At 37.3% G+C, this 20,696-nt stretch overlaps 1 protein-coding gene across 3 annotated transcripts; it reads right to left on the bottom strand.

Moving 5' to 3' along the window:
* Positions 1–651: 651 nt before the first annotated feature.
* ei24 (EI24 autophagy associated transmembrane protein) lies at positions 652–20,693 on the bottom strand. Of its 3 annotated transcripts, none has more exons than XM_079803954.1 (11): positions 20,576–20,693; positions 19,884–20,014; positions 17,380–17,525; positions 16,050–16,110; positions 15,694–15,760; positions 15,487–15,611; positions 4,352–4,471; positions 4,142–4,253; positions 3,942–4,053; positions 2,783–2,857; positions 652–2,687 (listed from the first exon to the last, which is right to left on the bottom strand). In XM_079803954.1, exons 2-11 carry the CDS (start codon positions 19,923–19,925, stop codon positions 2,525–2,527), a joined length of 1,023 nt encoding a protein of 340 aa, XP_079660080.1. In that variant the 5' UTR covers positions 19,926–20,014; positions 20,576–20,693; the 3' UTR covers positions 652–2,524. The 3 variants fall into 3 exon arrangements, with proteins under 3 accessions (XP_079660080.1, XP_079660081.1, XP_079660082.1); XM_079803955.1 differs by having other exon boundaries at positions 802–2,687; positions 20,612–20,693; XM_079803956.1 differs by having other exon boundaries at positions 802–2,687; positions 20,554–20,684.
* Between the last annotated feature and the right edge of the window lie 3 nt (positions 20,694–20,696).

Below are 20,696 nucleotides of genomic sequence, written 5' to 3'. Positions count from 1 at the left end.
CTTTAAAACTTGAACTTTCAAGTGTCAAGTATCATAACATTTTTGTGTTACTCTAATTATTAGATAACATTTCAGTTACACGTTTATAATGTCAAGAAGGAAATATTTTCATGAAGCTTTTTATACTTCGAAAGCAAAGTGTTTATTTAGGATAGTTGTCTGCTTTGTCTTGCAACAAAAAGTGACTTGAGTTGTCTGATGTATAGAGACTGTTACATAAGATTATACACTACTGTTCAAACATTTTTGTTTTTTATCGGTAAGATTTTTAATGTTTTTAGAATAAGTCTCTTACGCTCACCAAGGCTGCATTTATTTTATTAAAAATACAACAACAACAAAATATAAAAATAACGTTTTTCCATTTGAATATATTTTAAAGTTTCATTTATTCCTGTGATGCAAAGCTGAATTTTCAGCATCATTACTCCAGTCGTCAGTGTCACATGATCCTTCAGAAATCATTCTATGATGATTTGCTGCTCAAGAAACATTTCTGATTATGTTCAATGCTGAAAGTTGTATAACATTTTTTTTAGGATTCTTTGATGAATAGAAAGTTTAAAAGAACAATGTTTATCTGAAATAGAAAGCTTTTGCAACATTGTACTGCAGTTCAAAAGTCTTGGGTCAGTAATAATTTTCTTTTTTATGGGGAAAGAACCTATTTTTTCAGCAAGGAGGCATTAAATTGATCAAAAGTGACAGTAGAGACATTTATAATCTTACAAAATATTATATTTAAAATAAATTCTGTTCTTTTGAACTTTCTATTCATCAAATAATCCTGACATTTTTTTTGCACAACTGTTTTCAACATTGATAATAATCATACAAGTTTCTTAAGCAGCAAATCATATCAGAATGATTTCTGAAGGATCACGTGACACTGAAGACTGGAGTAATGATGCTGAAAATTCAGCTTTGCATCACAGAAATAAATTAAATTTTAAAATATATTCAAATAGAAAAGTGTTATTTTACATTGTAATAATATTTCACAATATTCCTGTTTTTGTTTGTACTTTTAATCAAATAAATGCAGCCTTGGTGAGCATAAGAGACTTCTAAAAACATCAAAAACTTTTGAACGGCAGTGTATATAAAATAGCAGAGCAAAAGTCATAGGTTTGGATAGGAACATCTACCAAATGCATAAATGTAAAATAACATGCAAGTCCACTCTATACAAGTACTGTATACAGACCAACTTTTATTGAAATAAATGTAATACTTTTACAAAATGTCACTCACAAATATCTGTCTGTAGGTGTAACACTATGGACTCCTGACAATAATTACAACCCTTTTTAAAATACACACCGCCCTCCCCCCACAGATACCAAGACATCAAAACGGGGGTTTAGTATGTGCTTCAGTTTCAAATGTCAAAACAGGTTTCAGGTACTGAACTCCAGGAACATACACCACAGTAGACATCCACTTGACATGCCAGCATTCATCGGAAACTGGATCCGTGATCATTTAAAGAACAGTTTCACACGCGTCACAGTTTGGCAGTGTCACCTGACAGCAGCAGAGGAATAAAACTTGTGCATACTGATGAAAATCATCCCCGAACCATTACAGATGACACTGAATCATGTTGACATGGTTTTAGGAAAATTAAAACGCATTATAAAAGAAACCAAATAAAAAGCAGCTCCCTTTTGAGTTTTACATTATTACATGAATAGAATATTTGAATCAAAAAACAGCATTTATTCACCCTCATGTCATGTCAAATGTTTTTCTGTGCACAAAACGTTCCCGTGGCTCTTTTCATACAACAAAAGTATATAGTGACTTGAGCAGCACGAACATTCTGCAAAATCTCTATTTTTGTGTTCCACAGATGAAAAAAAAAAACCATGAGGGTGAATAAATTACAACAATTTTCATTTTTGGCTGAACTATTCCTTTAAGACGATGCCTAGCGAATAAAGTTATGAGCTTTAAAAACGTCTAGCAGATAACATATAGGTCAAGAAACATCTCTTGCGTAAAGATGCCTTTCAATTTGATCGTTTTTCAGTCTATTTCAGTTTCCAGTGCAGAAAAATAAACCATCAGGGGAAGTTATAAAGCATGTCATAGAGCTTAGTGTTAACTGATAAACACATTGTCATTTGTCTAGGCCTCACAAGGCTGAAAAAGTCATTACATACAAGTAAAAAGAAGGCCATAAATAGATAAAATGAGTCGAGATAGAAACTACAGGGCCTAAAAGAAGAGGGTGGGCCAGTTCACAGAAAATGTGCATGCTGAGGTCTTTGTGCTGTCTCTACAAATCACCCAAATGGCACATAATGGGTACAAAAACAGTCCAAAAAAAAAAAAAAAAATCACACAGAGAATCATGACCTCGTGTGTATCCAGCCCTGAACACCGGCCAATCACAATACTAACCCATCCGATTCATCCCTCAGAAGAACACCGACACACGCTTTCAAACTCAGACAATGCACATCAAATCGTTTTCCTATCCGCCCGACTCTCTCAAAGTTAGGAATCCTGAAAGAGGTCACTGGGGGGGCAGAGATCGCTGGCGCGTCGGGGACACGTGAGGCGAGGCCAGTTTCTCTGTGGACGTGGAGGTCGGGATGGAGCCCTGCAGGTGAACCGTCTTGTGGAACAGTTTGTTACTGATGAGGACGACCAGGGAAAAGAGACGGAGCTGGAAATGGCTGCGACGTTGGAAAAAAACAATGATGCAGAACATTAAAAATCACTGCTTTTTCGTAAATAATATGCAAAATGAAACAAAGAAGAAGATACTTACTAGAGTTTGACCGGGGTTTTTGCTTCGTTAGCGCTGATGATGAAAAGCGGGAAGAGAATGGAGAACAAACAGCCACTGGAGGAAAGAGCGCAAAATTCAGTAGTGGCACAGACATTATACATTATATGAAGTCACCGTTTTCACTTGCACTTTGAAACACGTTTTCAAAAGTTAGCATTTTCAGACCCCCAAAAATGGCGTTGCCGTGTAAATGAACATCCAAAATGCATAAAAAGTTGAGTTTTTAATTAAAGGTCCCGTTTTTCGTGTTTTTTTGAAGCTTTGATTGTGTTTACAGTGTGCAATATAACATGTGTTCATGTTTCATGCGTAAAAAAACACAGTATTTTTCACACAATTTACTTATCTGTATACCGCTGTTTTCACTGTCCTCAAAACGGCCTGAGAATTTCCCTGTTCTATGAAGTCCCTCCTTCAGAAATACGTAACGAGTTCTGATTGTGCCAGCGGTTCCCGTGTTGTGATTCGACAGCAGCTTAGCTCACGTTGCCCGGGAAGGTCACGCCTCTTACCATAACAGGGAGATGAACGCGCTCGAAATTCAGCCCCTGAAGGCCAAACAAAGGTGATTTGACTCCGGGATGAAAATAACAGCGTCTGAACGACATGGTGACAAACGCAACCGAACCGAACCGAACCGAACCGAACGCAACACTTCCTCTTCTCCACGAGGGAGCAACAAGACCACGCCCCCTTTTTCGCGTATTCTTGTGGGCGGAGGTTAGTCGACAAACTGCTCTACTGACGTAATTAAAGCAGGATGTACATGGATGTAGTCCAGACCGGCCGTTCGCTGTAGGCTTTGAAAGGGAACTTCTGTCAAATAAAATATCTCGCTTGGCATTGAACTTTGAGCTTTATAATTTTACAGGTATTATTTATGCTCTAACAGCAACATTACACACTAACTAAAGTTTGAAAAATGGGATCACGAAGAACAGGACCTTTAAAAACGATGTTGTGTAAACGGCCCCATAGAATGGCAAGAGGGAGTGGTTGTAAAGTAAAATAAAACATACAATATGCAAGATACGAGATAAATCATACAGCATTGAAAGACCCCCAACAGCAGAGTGAATATTAATCACAATCAGACCAAAAGATGGTCAGAATGAGTTTAAATGGACTCGGATTGTACCTTATGATGTATGAAGAGGGCAGTGCAGTCAGCAGTGCCATGGGCAAACCAAAACCAAAATAATACGGCCAGTTTCTCTCGATGTTTGACAGCCTTTGGTGCATTTCAATCCCTTCAGAAGACATTAAAAAACATTTCAATCAAGAAAAGTTTAGACAGAAATCCGATGTGTGACATTGATTAGATGAGCAAGAGCTTACCGTGATTAAACCAGCGATATTCAAAGCAGTAAAGCGAGTAGAGCAGAGACATGTGCAGGAGACTGACCAACTGACCAATAGCATCAATGGGGAAGAGACTCACAATCCATCCCTAAAAAAACCCAACAAGCGCAGGAAACGTGTTTGAAAAAGGCAGAGAGAGAAAAATGAACAAGTTGAGTGAATCACATGATTTCAGAGATCTTCTACCTGTATGAGGAAGAGGGCCTGGAGCAAAAGATTGAAGAGCATGTCTGCAATGATCTTGCTGACGCTGGGAAAAGGCTGAGCTTTACGTCCGGACACTTCAAACGCCAGATCAGCAATGTCCTGCCCAACAAAACATAACATTTAAAATATTATAAAACAGACATTTCTGGTTTATATATAAACCAAAATTTATTCCGACACCTTCAACATTTCTTCACTAATTTAATTTTGTTTAGTCTGTGGTGTAAAGGTCGCATAAGCAATTAAAGAAAAAACACTTAAGCAAAACATGGTCCGGTCAAAGTGTCTGAATAATTTGGGTCCCAAATTGTTATCAATTTTACTGGTAGTCCACTATATGAAGAATATTTGGGTATAATGTGTCACAGTACACTTTATTTTGCAATCATCACTTACATAAATGAACTACAGTGTTCTGCACTAAGTAACTATCTATCTATCTATCTATCTATCTATCTATCTATCTATCTATCTATCTATCTATCTATCTATCTAAATACACAGTTCAAAAGTTTTGGGTCAGACTTTTTTTTAAAGAAATGAATACTTTAATTCACCATGGGCACAATTATATAATATTACAAAAGATATACATTTCAAATAAATGCTGTTCTTTTGAACTTAATATTAAATCAAAGAATTCTGTAAAACAAAAATATTAAGCAGTACAACACTGATAATAATAAGAAATGTTTTTGAGCATAAAATCAGCATATTAGAATGATCTCTGAAGGATCATGTGACATGCTGAAAATTCTATTTTCTGGGATCAACGCTCTGTGTGAAGGGGGTCTAAAAGTCCAGAGGCCTGTTGCATGAAGCTAGCTGAACAAACTCTGAGTTTCAGAGTAGGTTTAGAGTTGACAAATCCAGATACATCCAACCTGGTTAAGATCAAGTTCAACGGTCTCTCAAAGCTTGATATGAACGTTCTCTGTCAACTCAGGTTTAATTCAGAGTTTGTGATTAACACTGAAGCGCATGCACCTGAAAGTGTGACACGTGCGGCAAACAGCCAATCACAGTGTCCGTTTGATTCACTTCTCGCAAGACAGAAGGCGCAATTCAATTCTCTTCTGAAGAAAATTATCATGAACTTAAACACGTTTACAAGGCAGGAATAAACACTGCTGCTGCAGCGAAAGTTTGAGAAGGCAGCTGAAAGCTGTCGTATATCTGACTATACGAGTGCATGATATGAATCAAAGAAATATGCCTAATAATTCAGGGTTCATAAAGAGCTTAATTGAATACACGTTGTTTAAAATAATTATGAATGTATGCATTATATTTATATATATATTTGGCTACTTGTCAAATAATATAATTATATGACTTAAAAGTAATTATAATTCAAATAATTTAAATATAATAAATAATTAGAGCAATTTTGTCTCTAAAGTTTTTTCACTATAAACTGCTTTAATTTGAAACGAGAGACACAGGGGGTGTGGGTTTTACTTGCAGCTGATTGGTCCAGTTTCGGTTTGCGATCTCTAACCCAGAATAAAACCTGTTCCAGAGAAGGTTAGCCGTGTAGTGTAAGTTACTATGGTGATGAATACTGCTGAAAACCAATCCACCTTCTTGAGCCCGAAAAACCAGAGTTTGCTCAAACTAATCTCAAACTTACCAGCTTTGTGCAACAGGCCACTGGAGGGCCACTGTCCTGCAGAGTTGAGCTCCAACTTACCTCAACCCACCTGTCATGAAGTTTCTAGTATGCCTAGTAAGACCTTGATTAGCTGGTTCATGTGTTTTTAACTGGGGTTGGAGGTGAACTCTTCAGGACAGTGGCCCTGATTGGACACCCCTGATATAGCTGTGATTTTACTTCTATAAAATCAGCTCTGCTTCTTGCCTAACCCAATAGTAGGGGTGTCGAAATTAATCGTTTCTTCGATGCATTGCGTTGCAGACGAGGACGATTCGGTATCGGTTCAGTAATAGACTATAACCGATTATAACGTACTGACACTTTTCTGCCGTCATTTGTCACTTGCGTGTGTTGTCGCGGTAGCATACAAAGGCAGAGGGAGGCGAGATGCGAGTGTGAGTTATGCTGCCTTCACGTGCTATCGGAAATTTCCTAATTCCCACTTTAGAAGTCGTGATTACGAGCTTGTTGCATTCAAGTGCTTTGTTGTTGGAATGAACAGGAATCATGGAGGACGCAGAATAGAATACTGTCTAACATTTGATGGCTGCTCTGTCAAGTCCTCGTCGTCAGTGAGGAACCTGGGTGTGCTCTTTGATACCAATCTTTCGTTTGAAAGCCACGTTTCTAGCATCTGTAAAACTGCATTCTACCATCTTAAAAATATATCTAAATTACGGCACATGCTCTCAATGCAAAATGCTGAACAGTTAGTTCATGCATTCATGACCTCAAGGCTAGATTATTGTAATGCTCTACTGGGTGGTTGCCCTGCTCGCTTATTAAAAAAACTCCAGCTGGTCCAAAACGCAGCAGCTCGAGTTCTTACTAGAACCAGGAAGTATGACCATATTAGCCCAGTTCTGTCAACACTGCACTGGCTGCCTATTAAACATCGCATACATTTTAAAATCTTGCTTATTACTTACAAAGCACTAAATGGTTTAGCTCCCCAATACTTGAGCAAGCTCTTAACATATTATACTCCATCACGTCTACTGCGGTCTCAAAATTCTGGCCAGTTGATAATACCAAGAATTTCCAAATCTACTGCAGGCGGTCGATCCTTTTCCTATTTAGCACCTAAACTCTGGAACAGTCTTCCTAACATTGTATGGGAAGCAGACACACACTGTCAGTTTAAATCTAGACTAAAAACATCTCTTTACTATGGCATACACATAAAACACTTTTTCAATTAAATGATTGTTAGGCTGCATTAACTAGGTCAGCCGGAACCGGGAACACTTCCCATAACACCTGATGTACTCGTTACATCATCAGAAGAATGGCATCTATGCTAATGATAGTCTCTCTGTTTTATCCCAAGGTGTACTGCAGTCAGCCGGATCCAGGCCGTATCCAGATCAGATGGTGGACCTCCGCCCAGACATGACCAACGCAGGACCCCGAAGTGTCTGCAGAGACCGTGTCAATTAGACTTCCCCTGAAATTGCATTGTCGACACGGCATCCTCAATAAACCCGTCTCTGGCGTGATGACTCCGATTGTTCGAATATTACAATTTAATAATACTTAAATCGATATGTCATCCTCAATAAACCCGTCTCTGGCGTGATGACTCCGATTGTTCGAATATTACAATTTAATAATACTTAAATCGATATGTCATTCTCAATAAACCCGTCTCCGGAGTGTTGCCTCCGATCCTTCGAATATTCCGATCTATTATGACTTCTGACCTGTAAAGTTTCCAGAATAATAATCATACGTTGTTTGTTAATTGGCCAGAGGAGAACTGGCACCCCGACTGAGCCTGGTTTCTTCCAAGGTTTATTTTTCTCCATTAGGTCACCTGATGGGGTTTTGGTTTCCTTGCCACTGTTGCCTCTGGCTTGGCGTGCTCAGTTGGGGACACTCAATTTTTCAAAAATTTTTCAACTAAATATCGAAATAAATCTAATTATTAAACAAAATTAACCATATAAACTAAATTACTGATCTAATTACTGATCTAAAGCCCACACTGTCACTGTATGATAGTTGAAATGAACTGATGACATTTTTTCTCCAGAATGGCTAGACGGCTGAATAAAATTATGCTGTATTATTTTCCTGTTTAACACTGTAAAGCTGCTTTGAAACAATCTGCATTGTTAAAAGCGCTATATAAATAAAGTTGACTTGACTTGACTTGACTTGACACCAGGCAGGGCTCGACATGAATGCTTGTCCGCCTGTCCGGGACAAGTGGATTTTTTTAAGGGGCAAGTGAAAGAGAATTTTACTTGCCCGAACTGACAAGTAGCCTTATTAAAATGTAAAAACATAACTTGGGAATCACCAAAATGCAAGAATGATTCTGCATTAATTTAGTGTAATTGGCAATCGATAGTGGATAATATATAATGTATAATAAACTGACGGTAACATATGGAAGCAGAATAGTCTCGTTAATAACTCCCGCAAAAAAACAAGATGCACACATTTGTAGCCAATTTCACATGCATGAAACCAAATTCACGTGCGCAAAATAAAATTATACATTCATAAAATACATTTCACAAATGCAAAACACAATTCGCAGATTTACAACTGTGCACAAAAACTTTAGAATGTTTAAAATTTACAAGTTCATCCTGTAATGTGAATGTGCAAATCGTCATTCACGCCTTAATTGCCTTGGATTTGTGTGTGTGTGTTTTTGAGACTTTCCTGGCAGCGCTCTCCTTATAAGATTTAATCGTATAAATCGGCTAATCATAACGGGCCCACCTGGGTGTTATGTCATCAGCGTTCGACCACAGTTAGAGATCATGGCAAAAGATCATGGCTAAGCAGCAGAGCTATGTGCAGGTTGATCGGTTCATTTCGGTGTTTACTGAAACCAAGATGTTAGAGATCAGTTGAAGTGATAGTTTATTAAATATTAACAGATCTAAGTAACTGCTGTAGTAATCAGATGTCCCATATGAAGAGGAAATGATGCTTGTTTTGTTGTATTTTAGCTGCAGATACAGAGCCCCTCCAAAGAGTATAGAAGCCCAAGAGGCGAAACTCTGTCGTGTTATGGGTTACAGTCTGTAGATGGCGCTGAAAGCTGCTGAAATCGTTAGCGCGCCTCACAACTGTGAAGATGAGCAAGTGGTCAAAACACAAGCAGTGTTCTGCAATAAATTGCACATCTTTTTTGTACCTTTCTGCCTGTAATAGGACATTCACAGATTGTTTTTGTTCTTGCCATTGAAACGTTCACTGTGTGCACTTTCACTGAAGATGTTGAAAAACAAGTTGTTAATATTTTTGTGATATTCTATGTAAAAGATTAACTGTCTTTAGAAATGTTCATTTATTATTTTATTTATTTATTTATTTTTCCAAATCATATATATGGTGATGTTCACTAATTTCAAAATCAACATTTGAATAAATATCTTATTACTGTGTGTCTGCCTATATATTATTTCATGAATTTCTGTTATGCATATAACAAGGAAAATGCATAATAGAACATAAATATTGATAGATTAAAGGTTTGCAGTAATTTTATAATTGTATCTTTGCAAACCGTAAGTGGTAGGCTAATGAAGCCGATTCGGTGGGGGGCATACCCTTACGAAAAAGTATCTTATAGTATTTTGGGACAAAATATTATAGTAATCTTATAGGAATACTATAGTAATTTGGGACATACTATAGAAGTACGATAAGACTACTATAGCAGCTTTAAAATATTATAGAGGTATTACAGAACAGTAATTTTTCTGTAATACCTCTAATATCCTAGAGCCGCTATAGTATTTCTATAGTAGTCTTATAGTACTATAGTAATATTTTGTCCCAAAATACTATTTTCCTAAGGGTAATTAGCCCATCATGCATAACCAACAGACGTAACATTTTCTGTCATTTAACGTTGGTCATCCTCATTAATGTATTTTAAATTGTTTTCATATTTTGATATGACGGCCAGAAAAAATTATGTTAAGTTTTTGTTATGTTAAGTTGGTTCAGTGCCATTGACTTCTATTATTTTTCGGCGTTTTCCTTCAGTTTTCAGTCCATAATGGAGGCCGCGCCATCACGTAATGGGGCAACTGTTGCAATGGAGCGTTCTATTGAGTTTCGCCTCTTGGGCTTCTATACTCTTTGGCCCCTCAGACAGCTCTCTCTGTTACAATCACGCAAATGACTGCAAAACAATCATCTGGGTGGCCAATAGCTCGCACTTAGCACTGGCCTCATTGAGAGGTTATGTTGTCTTGGTAATGTCAAGTTGTCATGACAAAGACACTGACAGGTTATGATGTATTGGTTTATGTCAAGTTGTCATAAAGACATCTCAAATAATGTCATCTTTGCATTAAAAATGACATAATTGAGCGAATGACACTTAAAGGATTAGTTCACTTTCAAATAAACTTTTGAAATTTGCTCACCCCCTTGTCATCCAAGATATCAATGTCTTTCTGTCTTCAGTCAAAAAAGAAATGAAGATTTTTGATGAAAAGATTTGAGGATATTTCTCCATATAATGGAAGTCAATAGACCCCAAACGGTTCAAGGTCCAAATGAAAGGTTCAGTACAGCTTCAAAAGGGCTTTAAACCACATCAAACGGTACCAGACGATCAATAAGGGTCTTATCTAGCGAAACGATCAGTCATTTTTTTAAAAATAAATAAGTTAAGCACAAATGCTTGCCTTTCTCTGTTCAGTGATGCGCGCTCGTGACGTCACGTAAAACGCAATTACGTTGAAAAGGTCACGCTAGACGCAGGCGGAAGTACAGAGTCAGTGTTTACAAATGAGCAGAAGGAGGACCGTATCCACATATTCAAACATCTTTGCGCCTGCGTCTAGCGTGACCTTTTCAACGTAATTGCGTTTTACGTGACGTCACGAGCGCGCATCACTGAACAGAGCAAGGCGAGCATTTCTGCTTATAAAACTTAAACTTTATTTATAAAAAAAAAAAAGACAGATCGTTTCGCTAGATAAGACCCTTATTGATCGTCTGGTACCGTTTGATGTGGTTTAAAGCCCTTTTGAAGCTGTACTGAACCTCTCATTTGGACTTTGAACCGTTTGGGGTCTATTGACTTCCATTATATGGAGAAATATCCTGAAATCTTTTCATCAAAAATCTTAATTTCTTTTCGACTGAAGACAGAAAGACATGGATAACGTGGATGACAAGGGGGTGAGTAAATTATAAGCAAAAGTTTATTTGAAAGTGAACTAATCCTTTAATGACAGTTGTCATAAACATGCATACAAACTCCTTCATTTTCATGACGTGTCATGTCAGTCTTATGCACACCCCTTCAAGTAAAGTGTTACCCATAAGTCTTTATGAAGTAAACATAAGAATCCATCAATACTTAAAATAAATGTTTATTTTCACACATCAGTTAAAAAACTATCACTTCAATTGATCTCGAACATCTTAGTTTCAGTAAACACAGAAATGAACCGATCAACCTGCACATAGCTCTGCTGCTTAGCCATGATCTTAGCCATGATCTCTAACTGTGGTCGAACGCTGATGACGTAACACCCAGGTGGGCCCGCCCTCACGCAGTTATGATTAGCCGATTGATAAGATTAAATCTGAATGGCTAAAGCGTACGACTGATCCAGATGGGAGGAGAGCGCTGCCAGGAAATTCTCAAAAACACACACACACAAATCCAAGGCAATTCACACGTGAATGACGATTTGCACAGTCACATTACAGGATGAACTTGTACATTTTAAACATTCAAAAAAATTTGTGCACAGTTGTAAATCTACGAATTGTGTTTTGCATTTGTGAAATGTTTTTTATGAATGTGTGATTTTATTTTGCGCACGTGAATTGATTTTTGTGCACGTGAATTTGGTTTCATGCATGTGAAATTGGCTACACGTGTGCATCTTGTTTTTTGCGTGAATTATTAATGAGTCTAATAGGGCTGTCAAAAAATTATTCGAATTTCGAATATTCATCGAATTTACAACAAAAAAAAAAGCACATTCGAATGCAAAAACTGTGCATTCGAATTTTTGGTAGAGGCACGCGAGATGATGATGTAACTGACGCGGTTTCTTTATCCAGTACAGCGGTGCAGCTGTAAAAAATGGGCAACCTGTTTAACAGCGTTGAATTCGCGGCGTCTGATTCAGTCAGACACAGAGCAGTGCAGAAGAAGGCAATCAGGGCTTAGGAGCATGAGATGGATATAAATGAAAGAAGATAGATACGCTATACCGGCTGACGAAAATCCTCTCAGTTGGTGGCAAAAATCAAGCGGTATATATGTATCCACATATTGCGCAGCTGGCAAAGACATGATCATAACGTTACCTCAGCAAAAAACGCTCAGCACTCGCTGCAGGTCAAGTTGACTGTTTGGTGTTTTTCACCAATATGTTGATGTTTAGTGAGTGGAAATGGATTGTTTCTGAATGTCCGTTTGCTATTTTGTGTCCACATTACGTTGCCTGTTGAAGCGTGTCTTCTCAGGTCACTGATGCACTTGCAGTTTTATGCACTTTTGTTACCTAATTTTCCTTACATGCTCATTAATGAAATTATATTTTATTTAATAACAATTGTTTAAAAAAAGTTAATGCACTGTAAAAAGTGAATGTCATTTCATTTCAATAAAATATGCGATGCTTGATTTGGTTTACATTTGCTTGTTGCGCTCGCTTGTGCCCTCTTGTGGCCATAGGAGACAATACAGTACATTTTCCATCTAACATTTAAATATTGCCTTTAGAATACGAATATAATTTGAATTTTGCTAATATTTATTAAAGAATTTCGAATTTGGCTTTTCAGACATTTTGACAGCCCTAGAGTCTAATATGTCCCCATAGTAACAAGGTTGTGCTGTTGACGCTCGCGCAGTGAAAATGACACTTATTTCATATGACAGTTCCATAAACAATTAATTAACATTAAGTCACTTACATTTTAGATGCAATATTGACTGTTTTTGTTCGATTTCAGCAGCAAACATAGTTCCAAACAAAGATCACAGCAGAACCATAACGCATCTCACAGCAACAGTGTTACTGAATGATTCAGAGTTTGAATGAATCGGTTGAATCAAAGATTCAATGACCTATTCATAAACGACTGCCTCATTCTTGAATGAATCATCCATTTGAATTAATCGTTTAAAGAGCACCTATCATGGAATTTTGAAATTTACCTTTCATGTAGTGTGTAACATAGATCTAAGTGAACAAAAACATCCTGCATAGTTTGAAATATGACAGTGCACCGTATATATAGTTATTTTCTTTCAAAAGTAAGAGTCGACTCTGAGTCATTTTTAAGAATCGTTAGAAGACCGACGCTTTTTCTCTGACTAGATGACGTCAACTTGTCAAGTTATTTGAATACGATACGCCCACTTATTGCGCTCCAAGACGCCAGTGAAAACTAGAAAACATCATGGCGACGAGACGCTGTGTTCTGAAGTGCGACTCAAAAGCAAACTTTTTTCATCTGCCCAAGGATGAGCATTTGAAGACTAAGTGGCTTGAAGACAAACCATACATCGTCGCGATTGAGTGTTTATTAGTCGTCAAATGTATGTTTCGCGATCTCAGGAAGCTTTTATTATGGACTTCTATTATGGCACATGGTATCTTCTTCGTCTGTCTGTACATGGACTACATGTGCACAGAGCGCCCTCCGGCTGCCAGTATGAATTGAAAACAACACATAAGAGACTCAATCGCTCATGATTAGGCTACATCTGCGCATTTTGAGGAAGTATTGAATAAAAAATACTCCTCTGTTTAGAAATTTGACACAGACATATGAGAATCTATCAATATGTCTCCTCATCTGCACACTTTTGAACTAAAAGCCCTGAGGGATGTTGATTTGTCGCGAGTCTTCGTGAGGAGAATAGAGGAGTTTTTTTATGAATGAGATCAGCTGAGGCTCATATTACAATCAAACTGTACAGACGCGGTTTTCATATTCATAACTCCTGACACATATTAACAAATTACTGTCACTATAAGACTTTGATGGGCGTTCCGTTTCCGAAAATATCTGCACAGACTATACCAATCACAACTGACTGGGTCATCGGACCAATCACCGCAGATTAGCGACACGTAAAGGCGGGGTTTTGAAAAGTGAATCACTAAAGGAATCATTTGAGAATCGCTGTCAAAACAGGTAAAAATAAATACATATTATAAGAAAACTAAAGTCTTTTTTGTCATTGCATGCATGCAAAACTGTTGTTGGGGACTTCTAAAACAATATTTGGAACATTTTAAATGCCATGTTAGGTGCTCTTTAAATTAATGACTCACTCATTAAGACGGTCACCTGCTGCCACCTACTGGTGGTTTAGTTTCATCTTTCCAATATTTCTTATTTTGTATATTCAAACATATTATTCATAACACATTATTGAATGCAGTTGTAATTTTTTTGTGGTAATTATTTAAATTTGATTGGTAACAGCCTTATAGTGTCTTATTCTAATTGAATTTCTAGATCAAATAAAAAAATAAATAAAATGAAAGCTGAAGCATAGCCTATATTTAATAAGATTATAGAAAAAATGTCCTTTATAAAAGGTAAAAATATCACAAATATGCAGATTTAAATATGTCAAAGCTGATTGAACACTGGTGAGAATATTGCTTTAGAATAAATTATATTTACAAAAAAAATTTAACATTTACTTGAATCAGCTTAATTGCCAGGATATTCTTGCCTATTTATTGGGAAAATATTATTAAAACCAACATCATATGCACTGACAACCATATAAACATTCCAGATAGTCCGCTTTCAGCCGATTCTGTGATTTCAGTCAAATGCAGGCTATTTTCGCTGTGTAGCAAACATACAATACGCTTCAAATGATTTCTCGTACATGTAAATGCACTACATTAATGTCAAGACAAGACGATCAAGCTGTTTTGGGGTAAACACTAATAAAACAACCATACCTGCCACAGCAGTAGTTCTCCCCGCCTGCATGTTAAAGTTTATGACACGCCCATCTCGGGAATTGGGGTATCAAAATTAATTTCCGAACTTCCCAGTGGTAAACACGACATCAGAGGGCGTTCATGTGCAATTTTTACCTGGGAAACTCGCATTTACGATAATTCCGATAGCACGTGAAGCGACCGTCATAGTGATAGTGAGTGCGATAGTAAGTGAGTGCATGTGTGTGTGTGTGTGTGTATGTATGTGTGTGGTAAGCCGTGCTTCTACGGCATTAATTCGCACAGAGACACACAAGATTCGTATTTAAATAGTCTTTTTACGGTTTAATATTCACAGACACTAGTCTATATCACCAGATGCGTTCTCAGGTACCGAAATTTGGTACCGTTTGATTTAATGTGAATCGATACTCGGTAGTACAGACGTAATTCGGTCGGCGCCCTTAGTACAACCCTAGTCACATGTGATATTTGGGCCACATTTGCCTGCCGTCTGAATGTAGCCATAGTCTCACCTGGAACCAAATGGCGTTGACTATCTTGCTAAGCACAAAGAGAGGCAGCACCCAGAGAGCACTGAATACAGATGTCAGAATGAACTCCAGCCAGGACCACACATTACCATGCAGAGAAGGGTCACCTGAAAACAGATCAGTTGAAGCATAAAAACAAATACCTATCTGGAGTATATGGCATGAAACTTCTTTAAAAGAGACACGTACCTATGATTCTAGCAGTGATGGACTGCAGCAGTGGGATAAACACTCGATAAAACAGGAATAGACTTAGCTGTGAGATAAAAGAAATTAGATTACCAAAGTGTTTTGGTAACACTTTATTTTAAGGTGGCATAGTTAAATGTTACTTTAGTAATAAAAGTAAATGATGCAAGTAAACAAAACCCTAACCCTAACTCTATAGTAAGTACATGTAGTTAATAAATATTACCCAGTACTTAATCTTATTTGAGTCAGTACAATGTAACTACGTCACCTTAAAATAAAAAGTCATTTTTTAATAGAATAGTGAAACACACATATCAAAACATAGCGGAGCAATAAGAGACAGAGAAACATACCCAAAATACACCTCCATTCCAGGCACAGCACTGAAAAATTCGACTTGCTAGTTTCGGTTCACTGATAAAAGGAAAAAGTGGGGAAAAAAAACATTTAATCAGAACCTCTAGTATTAAGCCCAAAGTATACTTCGGTCATAAACGTTCTGCGACGGTCCGCGTGACATAATTTTTGTCACCAGGAGGCTCCGCGTACAATAGCGCATGTGCAAGGTAAATGTTAAAGTGGATATATCATGAAAATCAGACTTTTTCCGTGTTTAAGTGCTAGAATCGGGTCCCCGTGCATCAACCAACCCAGAAAACTTGAAAAAGGACAACCCAGTGACTTTGTTTTGGTAAGCCTTTCTCTGCAAGCACATGAAAAAACGAGCCACTCAGATTTCCCTCCCCTTCTAACGTAGGAAGGGGATCTTATTATAATATTAACGCCCCTTAATCTGCACGTTTCCACCCACAGCACCGATATTTTGTTTTCGCAAGTAACACCGGTGAACAAGACCCTTGTGTGTATTTGACCGTTTAAACAACAAAAAATTGTAAAAATTAGTTAATCGCGAGACTAGACGTCTGACGGCCAGTTGTCTGTGTGCGTGTGCTTCAGGTAAGTGCGCTCAGAAAACAATCCATTAGAAGTTTAAACGAATATCTTTAAAATGCGTGGAAATAATAAACTTTAATGATAAAAGAAGAACTATGCTATCCGTGAGAGGGATCGCGATATAGATGATAATCAAAACCAAACAGATGTCTTGTTAGTATTTGGCAGAGAATCCGATTGAGGCAGGAACTGTCTGGAGAGGGGGCGGCACACAGCAGCTCATTTGCATTTAAAGGGACATGCACGAAAACAGCCTGTTCTTGACTTTGTTCAGAAATGGGTATTTACAACATGGATTTATAAATGATCTGTGAGGTATTTTAAGCTGAAACTTCACAGACGCATTCTGGGGACACCTGAGACACAATTACATATTGTAAAATGGGCAGAAGAGTCCACTAAGTGGCAATATGTACAGTTGTGATGTACTGTGCTGAAACAAAACAACATATTTATTTGCTTTGGTTCTTGTTCTAAACTTTGCAATGGCAAATATGCTACTTTTCTTCTTCTATCCTTCCGAGCAAATGTCCTGTAAATGACACAACTCAGCACTGCCCTTTGACATCTGGTAGAGTACAAAAAAGCAATTGTATGTGCATGTGTCGAACACGTCCATCTGCACTCATTATTGAGTATACTTAGAAATCCGTGTACAGTTGAGTATACTTTAACAGCATGACTGTCTTTAGTGTAGACTGACTGGATGGGGCGAAATGGCACAATTACCTGTCCTGTTTTCGTTCCTCGCTCTGAGCCCGTCTCATCGCCAGGGCCCCGCATGTCCTGCGCCTCCTCTGCTCTTCCCTCTTGTGCTGAATCCGAGCATCGAGCTTGGAAATGGTTCCAATGCCCAGGATGGAGTCCTTGATCCCCTGAAATGAAACAAAAAGATCGCCACTTAGATTAAACTTGTGTGAATAACGTTAAAGGGATAGTTCACCCAAAAAGGAAAATTCAAGTCATCCTAGGTGTATATGATTTTCTTCTTTCAGACGAATACAATCGGAGTTATATTAAAAAAAGGTCCTGGCTCTTCCAAGCTTTATAATGGCAGTGAATAGCTGTTTCTGTTTTGAAGTCCATAAAAGTGCATCTATCCATCATAAAACTGCTCCACACGTCTCCGGGGGGTTAATAAAGGCCTTTTGAATTGAAGCGATGTGTTTGTGTAAGAAAAATATCCATATTTAAAACTTTACAAACTGTAATCTCCAACTTCCGCTAACTGTTGTATGAGCATTCACGAGAGACTGGTGTTCCAGAGTATGATGTAGGATGCAGGTGTAGCGTAAGTTCTGGTGACGATCGTGGAAGCGCAGAGGATAGAGCAAAACAAAACATGGTTCTCGCGAGAACTAGCATATTCTCTCCGGAGCGTCCTACGTCATACGCTAGAACGCCAGTCTCTCATGAACACGCATACCACAGTTAGCGGAAGTTAGAGATTACAGTTTGTAAAGTTATAAATATGGATATTTTTCATACACAAACGCATCGCTTCGCTTCAGAAGGCCTTTATTAACCCCCCGGAGCCGTGTGGAGCAGTTTTATGATGGATAGATGCACTTTTATGGACTTCAAAGCAGAAACGGCCATTCACTGCCATTATAAAGCTTGGATTAGTCAGGATTTTTTTAATATAACTACGATTGTCTTCGCCTGAAAGAAGAATGTCATATACACCTAGGATGACTTGAGGGTGAGTAAATCATAGGATAATTTTCATTTTTGGGTGAACTATACCTTTAAAAATCGATCGAATTTGATTAAATATACAGTGAAAACAGTCATATTGTGAAATTTTATTATGACATAAAATAACGGTTTTAATATTTTTAAAATGTAATTTATTCCAGTGATGGCAAAGATGAATTTTTAGCATCATTACTCCAGTCTTCAGTGTTAAATGATCCGTCAGAAATCATTCTAATATGCTGATCAAGAAACATTTCTGACTATTATCAATGTTATAAACACTGAGAATGTATTTTTTATATATAAATATATACCTAATAGTGCAATGTAATTATTTACATTGATATAATTATTTATTGAACGCATTAAATTAAATCTTTTTAAGATTTAAAAAACGTTGCTAACTCAGTTAGCCGGATTTCATTGTTGATGATTTGGCATGATCTTGGATTGTTTGGTTCTTCAACGCTCATCCTGGACTTACTGTCATAGCAACAGGTCCGTGAGTTTAAACCTGCTCGAGAGTAGTTTATTTAATCTAAACTGGATTAGATTGCACCTTTTTAAGCGGCGTTGATACTTAAAATTTTTCCCAACCACTTTATTACAAGAGTTCCTTACTGAACCAGGTGCAATAATAATTTTAAATAATAACAATAATAATATAAAATGTATTTGAAAATAATATTATAATGTTGTGTATAATACTATAGACACTGCCACTTGATCGAGAGATTTATTTTTGATAGAATAATTACTTTATAATGTTATCGCAGTCTCACACATGCTGTACAGTTACTCTGAGCCGCGTATTAATTTGAGTGGTGACAGATATTATGGGAGTGGCTTGATGCAGCACAAAAGATGCAGATAACTTGATCTTGACCCTTAAGAAACTTTAATCAATGCTGTCACGTAAAAAATCTGCTTCAAATTTAATCTAAAATTAAATGTATTGCTAATTACAACATTGAAATAAAAAATTAAAGGGTGTACAAATAATACTTTAAAATCGTGAATATAAATAATTGGGAATCATGTTTAAAAAAAAAAAAGAAAACATTTATCTATTATAACTTTTATGTTGGTTTGGTCGTTTGGCTGTTTCCTTATAAAGGTCCAGAAATTAGTAATTTGTCATGTTTTTTGCCAGGTGGCTTTTTTAATTATATGATGTCATTACATTGTCTTGACACCAGCCAATCGCTGCATTGATGATCGTGGTTTTGAGTATCGATGCATCTGCCATCTTCAGGCAACACAAGAACGCGCAGTAATTTTAGATAATTTAATCCAATCCGCAAATTCGCTTGAATAACCAAATTAGCCAGAGATCAGTTATCATGATTAGAAGATCTGGGATCTGTCAAATCACCTCAGATGTACTAAGCGAGGTACGACGAATCCTGGTCTGGATGTAAAGAAAAACATTTTAAAAAAAAATTGAAACAAATGCAAACTTATGATATAGATGTGATTTCAAGTAATGGGACATTAAATCATAACGTTTATTAGATATAAAATTAGGTGCTGACCGTCGCAACATTGCGAAGAAACGCTCTGACACTGTCCGTCATCGCCACACTGGCTGCAGAGTCATCAACTGCAGGAGGGACAGCCAGGGGCCAGGCAAGATCTCATGACAGGACGAGGACACGTCTGCAAACTGTACAGAGAAAGAGAACTCTTTATCACTGTGGCTTCATATCATTTTCATGCTTTCATTTCAGTGGAAAACCATTTGATCTAACAATTTGATCCAGCAGCTTTGAAAACAAACTAAAAGAAACCAATAAAATAAAGTTGCTTTAATTTTTAATAGATTTAGAGGTCAACATCTGAAATGACATGACATGTATGTTGAAACTATCTCCTAATAGAACTCAACGTGATCCAGATCAAGGGTCACACATATACACTAACAAACATGTTTTTGTAAGATATTTTGATCAGAGCTAAACCTGGGTGCAAAAAAATACACTCCATATCTCTAAAAGACCACTTGATATTTCAGGTCAAATAGAATTTTTATCATTTTGATTATCAGAAAACACTGTCACGAAGAAGTTTGATAGACCAGATTTCTTGTAAACAACAAAACCAGCAGCATTAGCCAGTAGATCATTAGCTGAGCAGCTAACTACAGAAAAAATCAACATTATCAGACTATTATCGGACACATATTACCATAGAAAACATACATACATATCAATTCAGCACATCGTACCTCATGTGCCTATTTAGGCTAAAATCTTCTCTTCACCAGAAGCCTTGAAGTTTCACTCTCTTTTCTCAGGCTCTCAACAAAACAGCATCAGGCCAGCGCTTCTGCGCATGCGCGAGGCGAT

This window comes from Gobio gobio, assembly GCF_949357685.1.
Source record: "Gobio gobio genome assembly, chromosome: 22".
NCBI classification, from domain to species: Eukaryota; Metazoa; Chordata; class Actinopteri; order Cypriniformes; family Gobionidae; genus Gobio; species Gobio gobio.
Note: the sequence above shows the minus strand (reverse complement) of the source record. Positions and strands in the feature narration are given on the sequence as shown.